Source organism: Protobothrops mucrosquamatus, unplaced genomic scaffold (assembly GCF_001527695.2).
Source record: "Protobothrops mucrosquamatus isolate PMUCROS unplaced genomic scaffold, P.Mucros_1.0 scaffold74, whole genome shotgun sequence".
Classification (NCBI taxonomy): Eukaryota; Metazoa; Chordata; class Lepidosauria; order Squamata; family Viperidae; genus Protobothrops; species Protobothrops mucrosquamatus.
In genome coordinates this window covers 612,266-621,635 of record NW_015386451.1, presented here as the reverse complement: position 1 = coordinate 621,635, position 9,370 = coordinate 612,266, and the positions used below count along the sequence as shown (strand labels likewise).

Below are 9,370 nucleotides of genomic sequence, written 5' to 3'. Positions count from 1 at the left end.
TGAGGCAAGGTAAGCCAAATGTTCCTTTACATGCCCTGCTCATGCTGGCATTGTACCCCTGGGGGAGGGAAGCCTTCAAGAAGTCAGCTCTTCCTCTTCAGCTGGGATCAATAAGTACGCTGAATCTTATGACAGGAGACTTATATGTTCCAGTTTACACAAATACTCCAACGTATTTTAATTCTTTCCTCAGCTAAAGGCAGAAGCGCATTCAAGAATTTGTGGGTGAAATCAAGAGCAACATTCTTAAAGATTGGAGCAAAACTTTTCCCAGATACTTCCAGTGGACAGATATTACTTCACCATCAATGACAAAAAGCTCCACCCTTTGCTGGACCTGAAGGAGAGAGCTGCCATTGCTTGAGATCATTTGTCATGTCCCGTTCGAGGTCAATGCTGGCCACAGCTGCCCAGGTGTGGCTCTCTTTGATTTTATTCCAAGGCAACTCAGTTTGGGAAGAATTGGTACGTCACAAGGACTCTGGCCATCAAGACAAGGTTATAGTTGGGGTATTGCTGAACCTACTCAAGCTTTGCAAGATCTGAGCCCAGGAGGAGTCTGTTCCTGCTATACGCCATTTAACGGGGGAAAAGAGATTCCCATTAGCTGACCCAAACATACCTGCACAAGCTGGATTTGCGGGACCCTGAGCTGCCAGGGGAAGATGGAGGGGTTTGGTAAGACCAGCTGTAATCAGAGCCCTTCAGATCTTTGATCACCTGCAAGAGAAAGTCGTTTGAGCCAGGTCCCTGTTGGGCTCCCTTCAGTGCTTAGCTCCAAGGAACAGGTGCCCCATCTGGAGTTGCTCTGGGGCCACCAGGTCCGGGCTGCCTGCAGGGATGAGTTTCTGCTGGGCCAAGAAGGGATCTGGCCACAACAAAGCGGAAGGCCTGCCCGCCTTCAACTGCTCCAGAGGAAACAGTTCGAGCAGGTGGCTGTGTGAATCCATTGGGCCGGAGATCACTTTCATGGCAGCCGTGAACTTCTCAGCCTTCCTGGATCCAGCTGCTCAGAATGCAATCTTTTGGAATTATTTTTCCTGTCTTAACTTGCCTTTTGTGTTTGCTAATGGCTTAAACTATAAGATATAGAGAGCAATAACCCTCAGTATTCTGAGTTTCTTTGAACTGATTGAAGTCCCCTGAGGCAGAATGGTGATACAGGTAGGCCTCAACTTACGACCATTTTACAATGATTTGAAGTTATGATGGCTTCTGAAAAAGCCATCATAATTTGAAGTTATCACCATCACACCGTCCCTGTGGCCACATGATTACAATTTGGGCCCTTAGCAATCAGCTCACATTTATGACGACTGCAGCATCCTGCGGTCATATGATCACAATTCGCAACCTTCCAAGCATGCAAAGTCAGTGAGGGAAGTCCAATTCGCTTAACGACTATGTGATTCACTTAATGACTGTGGTGAATCACTTAATAACTGGAGTAAAAATGGTTGTAAAATTGGGTCTAGTCACGTGATGACTTGATTAATGATCACATTGCTTAGCAACTGAAATTCCAGAGTCCTGGGCCTAAGACGGAGCCTTGTGGTACCCCACTGCTTACTTCTCTCCATGTGGATGTAGTACCATTGAGGACTACTCATTGAGTATGGTTTGTCATGTACCAGGTAAGGTTGCCTCCACAGAAAGTTACTACTGAATGGATATCATCATCATCATCATCATCATCATCATCATCAATCATTGTAGGTCAGAAGAAAGAGCAGCTCCAGGCTTTTGTGCCCTGGTCACTTTAAGAAAGCCAGGCAACCAGAAAAGCAACCAGAGGAAAAGGCAGTCAAGGGTGGACCTCTTATGGGAACTTTAGTTCTGAGAAAAAAGAGGGGGAGGGGGAGGGGAAAAGAAAACACCTGGCCGTATTTTAAATTCTTGAAGAGGTGCAAGCGGACCAGAACTTCTTCTCTGAGCGCAGAGTATGGAAGAGCGCAGAGTTTCAAGTCACAGATTCTGATGTAAAGCAGTAGAATCGGAGCAGGGAGCTAGACTGGTGGGCCCCACCTCTTCCCTGGATGCTGCAAACCCTGCCTGGATCCCTGCGCTAAGAGGGAGGGGCTGGCCTCCAATGCCCCCTTCAGCTCGAGGCCATCCTGGGAATATGGTCCACCACATCACCTGGCATTTGTGCTTTCCTACCTGCTCACTGGCTGTTGGCAGTTTATGTGGATCTGCTGTCAGCACCACTAGGTCATCAATGATGCCCTGAAGGTGGGTGATCTCTCCCAGCATGGTGATCTCTCCATTCTGCCAAGGGATAAAGGAAAGGATGAGCCCTGGGCCATGTGGAGAAAAGACCCTTGAATCAGGAGAGAACCAGCGCCCCCCACGCCAGAGCTTGCTTTTTACTTGGGGAAGGCCAGGAGGAAGGGTCAAGGTGAGCCCCACTTTCACTGTGTCACCCAGTGTGCCCACTTCAGCTTCAGAATGCCAGAGAGAGATGGCAAGAGGGAGAGACCCTCATGAGCAGAAGGGAGCCTCTTTTTGGCAGAGGCAACAGTAGGTATGTATTGAGGTCGTGTATATTTCCCATGACACTTCAGCCCCAAGACTGAAACCGCTCATCTGATCTGTAGACTTCTGAACTTCTTCTCCATTTCCTGTTTGTTCCTTCTCTCCACTGAGCATCCAACCTCCGTAACTACAGTTCAGTTGGTCCTCAACAGGCTATGCAAAAGCCACAAAGGGCTGGATCTGCCGGTTGAGGTTTTGTGTAATTTCAGAAATGTAACTCAGGCTAATCTATGTGAAACCTGCTGGGATTATAGTTACATTACTAAAATTGAATTTAAAAAATCATTCCAGGCAAACTTTCTTCCCTTTAGTCCAAAGAAAATCTTTTTAAAATTCAGAATTAAGAACAGTAAACAAAAAGAGCAATTTGGGAGCGTGTATACTGTATATGATCTTATGGAGAACCACAAACACTTTAAATGTTTGTGCTCACATTCAAACCTTCAAAAAAGCTTAATGAAAAATGATAACGGGGTTGACACCAAATTTGGCAACAGGTGCCAATATTGTTACGATAAGTTACCGTAAGTGGGTTGCCAAGCACCAAAGCCATAGAACTCTCCGGCCTCGTCTGCTCGGGCCAAGTGAAGCGTCAGCTGGGAGGAGAGGAGCCAGAAGCCAAATTCTCTACTCAGAATTCTTTGGCAAGCGATCGTATGTTTGCAGCATCCTTCCTCAGTAGCATCCTGGATTTCTAAGACTTTCCTTTCTCCTGAAGCACCTCTGCTCCTCTCTGGGATGGGAAAGGTCAGCCCAACCCTTTGACTTGCTAGCCCCACAGCCTGTGCCCCGAGACATCTCCCTGGGATGACTTCTGAGGAGACTGGCACATTTATGGAGGAGGGGTCTACCAAAGCCTGTGTCTTATCTCTGGAGGGGGGGAGGGCAGCTGGTCTCACAGCAATGCAAGAACAACAGTGGAAGGGAGGCTGCTCTTGGGTCCTGTCGACGGCTGGACTCCGTGAGAAAGGAAATGCTGGGCTGACCAGCAGGACTTTCTAGGAGGTCAGAGGATGATGGGAAAAGGATGGAGTACTGGGGCCACATCAGCAGGTCCTGGGGGTGACAGAGACAGGCCGTTTTGTTTTTAATCTGGAACTCGGGGGGGGGGGCTGCTGCTACCGCCACACAGCCAGACACAGTGCCCCTCTCGGTGCCCCAAAGGGCATCTGAACTGCATTGAGTAAGGGGTCTACCTAAGGCTTCTAAAATTTGTCCTGGCCCATCCCGGCATTTCTGTGTGGGGAATGGAACTGCATGGGAGGAGGGATGCCCACCCACACCTACCCCAGCTCCCTCATGCAACCCTCCTTCCCCTTGTGGGCACAGTCTGTTTAGTTTGCTGCCACCAGGCACCCCTTTGCCTTGGAAATCCCTCTTGAGAAGAAGGGTGAGGAGGGAGCATCTTCCAGACAAGAATTAATATTTATCCCAATAGTCATGGGATTGAAAAAAATCAGACGAAGGAGTTGAAGAAAAAGCTGAGATAAATTCTTAATTGGAATTTTCAATAAACATCCTACTTCGTCTCTAATTCCACAGATGCCACTCTGGGATGAACCAAGGGCCAGTCTAGGAAAGCCTCCTTCTCCTCCACCTCAACTCCCACCCCAGACCCTCAGGGTTGGGTGGGGTAACACCTGGTATCCAAGCACCTGAGAGGGGACCTTCCTTTTCATCACATCCAGATTCTGGATACAAAGTTTGGCAAGATATGTCACTCTCTCCGGCATTCCTGGGAGTAGCTCAATAGAATGCCCTGGACATACGTTCTCTTTAGCGCAAGAGCTTCCACCCTACTTGCCTGAAAGCAGGACACAGGACTAATCTGAGGGCAGGCACCAGCAGAACTGAACCAATAACAGCATTATAATTGGGCAACAAAAGCCAATTGTTCACATGCTTAAAAATCAAGATCTGCCTGAACAAAGGGTGGGGAATCCCTTGGACCGCTGTCAGTTGCCCAGTCCCTAGAAGAGCTGCGTCTGACCATGGAAACAAGGGACCTACCACCACCGGCTGCAGATATGCGATGAAGGTGCAGAACCGTCCCCGTTCCTCCACCAGGGCCTTGCGGACCGCCTGCTTCTCTGTCTCCTCCAGGAGGAGATACAGGTCGTTCACATCCTGCAGGGCATTGTCCAGCTGAGGCTGCAGGTCCCCCTTGCCTATAAACAACAGCAGATGAGAGCTTCGTGGCTTTTCTACCCAGACCCTGGGCCACGGGTCTCCTCGGGTGTAGCTCTGGCTTCCCGCAGGTGTCATGCTGGGACAAAACCTGCCACACACTAAATCAAACAAGCTGCGCCAGGCCTACTTCTGCAGCTGAAGGTCTCTAGAATTAAATGATTGGGAGTCAAATGGCATATTACTATTACTATTAATAATAATAAAAACAATGCAGCATATAGACAGGAGGCAAGATCAGAGTGGGATATGAAATGTATGGAGTGCACATAGGAGAAGAAACAGGCATTTCTAAAGATATAAACTCAACCCATGTTCCATTATTCACACATAGAACTATTCATATAAGTTCCCAAATAATTTACTGTGTTCATATAAATCTAAATCAGGGGAAAGAAAACACAATAACTGAGTCCCATGACATGCTAAGGCCTTCCAAAAAAACGTAATGGCTTAATATGATGGCTTATTTCAAAGAATACCCTAAGAAAATGACTTGTTCCCACACACTGACCCACTGCTGGTCATACTTATTAGATGAATCTTGCAAAGCTTGTCCGTTGTCTTGCCAAAAAATGCCAACTTACAAAATCTTATGGGAAATCTGGTCTGCCCCAGTCCTCAGAGCAACACCATATGTGGCATCTGCTGGTTGTAAAGGGTTATGACTCCATTTCAGGAAAAAAAGGAAGCTCCGTTTACTGACAGGTGCCTGCTAACACTCACTAAAATGTTGCCCAGTAATAATATATTCCAATAAGGCTTGACCATTCAGGTCAACCTTCTGCTTGGTGCCAACAAGAGCATGTAGCAAACAAGAACATGTACTGTAGCTCCTCTGCCATCTAATTTCTCAGCACTCCAGAACAGGTCCTCCATCTGGCTGGCAGACCTTCGGCATTACTTTACATCCAGATGATGCCTCATGATCCCCTCAGCTTTACTACTGGGCTGAGGAGGCCACGAAAGCAGGGCAGAATGATCTGGTGATCAAGTATTTTCCAAAAGAGGAGGAGGTTCGGAGGAGGCCGGCCTCCATCTTAAAGCTCTTCCAGAAAACATGCAGTAATTCCACATCAGAAAGTGTTCGAGGCACAATCGGAGTAGGGCTGCTCTCTTACAACTTCCAAACACCCGAAGGTGTTCAGTCGGGTCTCTTAAGGGGCGCCTTTCCTGTCCCAAACTCCATCCTTTGGGCTGAGGCTGGAATGATTCTGCTTGAGTGCAGAACGCCTGTTCGCCTTCATCAGCTTTCCAAGCAGTTTGGCGCTCTGAGCCCCCAAGATGGAGTTTGGCCTTCTCCTTGATGGAGATCCCTTTCGCCCCTTCCTCAGGCAGTGGGCACTGTCACCCACCCACCCCTTTGGGTTCTGGACTAAATGGGAGAATGAGCAGCAGGCCAGAGAGAGAATGGCCTTACTTCATCCCAGGGAGGCCAGATAAAAGGGTGGCACCCCAAAATGCAGAAGAGCAGAGTTGTTTGGGTTCCTCTAGGGCAGCCTCTCCACCGCACCCTGTGGTCAGGGGGAATACATTGCTGTGGGGCCCAGCTACCACATGGCCTCTTATTACAGAATCACAGTATGTGTTTGTGTGTGTGTGTCTTTCTCCCCACTTACAGCACATGAGCCAGGCACAATATTCGCTGGGCTCCCACCTGGTCACAGCAAGAGGGGCAGGTGGATACTATTCCCTTTCAAACAAGCTTCCCAGCACAACTGCCAGCAGCCCACATGCACGGAAGGCGAGGGGGGGAGCCACCCCAATGAGAAGAATCAGGGAAGTCTGGAAACAGCCAAGCAGAGTCAAGAAACCAGCCAAGGATTTGGGGAGCCAAGGCTGAGATCCTGCTTGGCAGCAAAAATTCTGAGGTAAACAGGCCATTTCACACAGAAATAATTTTGTCAGCCAAGTTCAAACCGACACAGAGGTGGGCTGAGTAAATAGCTGGAAGTTAGCTAATTTGTTTCGCCCTTTCAGAAGGATGAAAGGTGCCCTTTTGAAAATGGGGATCTGAGCACATACCACAGCTTGGCCCATTCTGCTTTCACCGGTACTCTTGGGGATCCCAGAAGGTGGATCTCAGCATTGGTCCCACTGCTGAAATCCCAAGAGAGGAGAGCTGGACCAGGGAGGAGGAGGAGGAGGAGGAGGAGGAGGAGGGCTGGTGAGGATTTTGCACAGGCCCAAAATGAAACCCAGCCTGGATCCTTTATTATATGTTTCTTAATATTAGTAAGACTGGTACTATCTCGTATCAACAGGGAAAGACCCAGAATAACAAGTTTGAGGAACAAGGAGGCAGATTTCAATTTAAAGTTTATCATGTAAGTGGCCTTGAGTTGCGATGAATTACGGCAATACAGAAATGTTCTAATCTGCCTATGTAAAAGTAAATAAAGTTTAAAAATTCCCGATGAAAAATAAGCTGGACTATGGAACCAATGACCCAGAGAACTGGCGGGCTTTTCTTCGCAGGCTAGAGATCTAACAGTCAGGAAGTCTGGATTTCTGGGCTCAGTCTCGTGTCTGGCTTGATGGTCCCTTTGACCTACAGGGTCCTATAATGCTGCATTTAGGTCAATGAAGTGCGTCTGCACACTAGATTTGCCAGCAGGGCAGAAAAGAAGGTTGGGAAGCAATTTATACAAGTTGTCGATGTGGGGATCTTGAAGCCAGCTCTCCCTTCTCGATGTGGCCCTCTACAATATAAGATCAGAGCTAACCTAACACAATGATGGCTTCTTCATCAGGCTTCCTGAGATGGGTTGTGGTAATCCCTGGAGCATGGGGAAGGTAAGGGCTTCCCTAAGAAGGAGAACCAAGTTGGAACTGCAGTCAGGTCTGTGAACCTCAAGGGATCCAGCTATGGTGGTGGCCCCTCATTTGAGGCTTTGTTCCATTTCAGGCCCAGCTGGGTGGGATGGTGAAAGAGGAGATCCCAAAGCAAAGGCCAGGAAGGAGGGAGGGAGGAAGCTGGGTTGGCAACATTTGACTTACCAAGTAGCTCTACAGAGGAATGTCGGAAGGGAAAAAAAGAGGAGAGAGAAAGAATGTGTGAAAAAAGGCAGGTACCCAAACCACTTTGCCTCTTATAAAATAAACGCTTTCCCCCAGTGAGGCACCCACATTACTGCAACCTGCCCCTTCCCCTCTCAGTGATTAGCTTTTCAATCACATCTGGAATGAACATGAGATTCCCCTGAGCAGAGGACCTTGTAGGATGGCAGATAAAAATAGGAGAATCTGCCAAAGAACTACCATGAACAATCTTCAAAGGAAGCTTCCTCCTCTCCCTCCCCCCCCCCCCCCCCCCCCCCCCCGAAAGTAGTAGATGCAGAACTTCTGGAAACATCTGCTCCTTTCCATGCCAGTCCAGGGAAAGCCAATGGAGAGGTGCTCAGATGCTGCTTCCTCTCCTTGGCTTGCAGCCCTCCTGCCGGCTGGTCTCGATAAATTCAAATCCTCTGGCCAGGAAAGCTCAGGCCAAGGATAAACACGGGAAGAGGGAAGGTGGCTTCTAGGTGTCATCGTCAACTGTCTTTCTGACATTCTAGATGTGAGCTGCCATCCAGGCCTTCTAGTTTTCAAGCCTTGAGAGCAGCAGCAGCTGAAATCTCTCAAGGATGCAAGTTCCAATTAATGCTGCACTCTTCCTGTCCTGAGGGGAAGTACTGTATGTTCAGCTCTACCAGCACCACCACTGTCCCTGCACATCACCTCTTCTATGGAGATGCCAAACAGCTTCTCTTCACTCCCTCAGTGCCGCCCAATGTTCCTTCAACACCCTCACATCCTCACCTTTGCGTGCTTTCTTCTGAAGTTTCAGTGTGTCAGAAGACTTCTTCTTTATCTCATGACGGGCTCGTTTGTACTCTGAAGAGGCAGGAAAGAGGCCACTGTGAAGCTCCTGCCTCAGCTGCTGTCTCCCCTGTGTGGCCAACAAGCGGGTCCCCAGGCCACAGCCACAGGTTTTCCCCGGGGCAGAAGACAAGCACCAACAGCCACAGCCCACAACTTTCTCCGTCACCCCAAATGCCCACGCGCCCTGCCAGCCTCCTTTCCTGTGTGGCCCGAGCCCCTGGCTCCACAGGGCAGCTCTACCTTTCGCGTGGTCCTTGTCGAGCTGGTTGGCGGTCTTCTTCCAGTCCTCTATCCTCTCCTGCAGGGGGTTGATCAGGCTCTCCATGAGGGCGCTGCAGCCACAGAGAAAGGAACAGGTGAGCCTCAGAGAGGTGGCTTCCCCTGGCCAGGGCCAAGAAGAGCAGCAGAGCAGCTACCCCTTTTCTTGAAGCAGCCCCAGGAGGAGGGGAATGAGGAAACCTCCAGCCAGTGAAAGTCATCTTTCTCTTCTTTTGCCCTAAACAAAGCGGGCCTGGAAATGGGTTCCCAGACTGTATATATGTGTGTGTGTGTGTGTGCATGTGAAATGCTGCCTTGCCAAATGGCGCCTTCTAGAACCAAGCAGAACCTCAATACCCCTCATCCCCAGTCCCTCCTGTTTCCACCAGGCATGAAGTCCTTCTGGGCCCAGCTCTAAAGGGAAGGGCACGGAATGGGCCCAGTGAAGGCTTTCCTGAGCAGAGAGCCAGCACGCCCTGCCTTTCTGATCCGGACTGCAGCAGAGAACCCACTACTCACTGACATG

General features: G+C 49.3%; 1 protein-coding gene across 1 annotated transcript in view; it reads right to left on the bottom strand.

Annotated features, from left to right (window-relative positions):
• MTSS2 (MTSS I-BAR domain containing 2) overlaps positions 1-9,370 on the bottom strand; it is a 30,521-nt gene that overhangs the window by 6,163 nt on the left and 14,988 nt on the right. The window contains exons 5-11 of the mRNA XM_029283390.1: positions 8,827-8,918; positions 8,524-8,598; positions 7,723-7,731; positions 4,546-4,703; positions 2,161-2,268; positions 613-720; positions 31-58 (exon numbers count right to left, since the gene is read on the bottom strand). Coding sequence (XP_029139223.1) covers positions 31-58; positions 613-720; positions 2,161-2,268; positions 4,546-4,703; positions 7,723-7,731; positions 8,524-8,598; positions 8,827-8,918 — 578 coding nt within the window. The remainder of the gene's footprint in view (positions 1-30; positions 59-612; positions 721-2,160; positions 2,269-4,545; positions 4,704-7,722; positions 7,732-8,523; positions 8,599-8,826; positions 8,919-9,370) is intronic.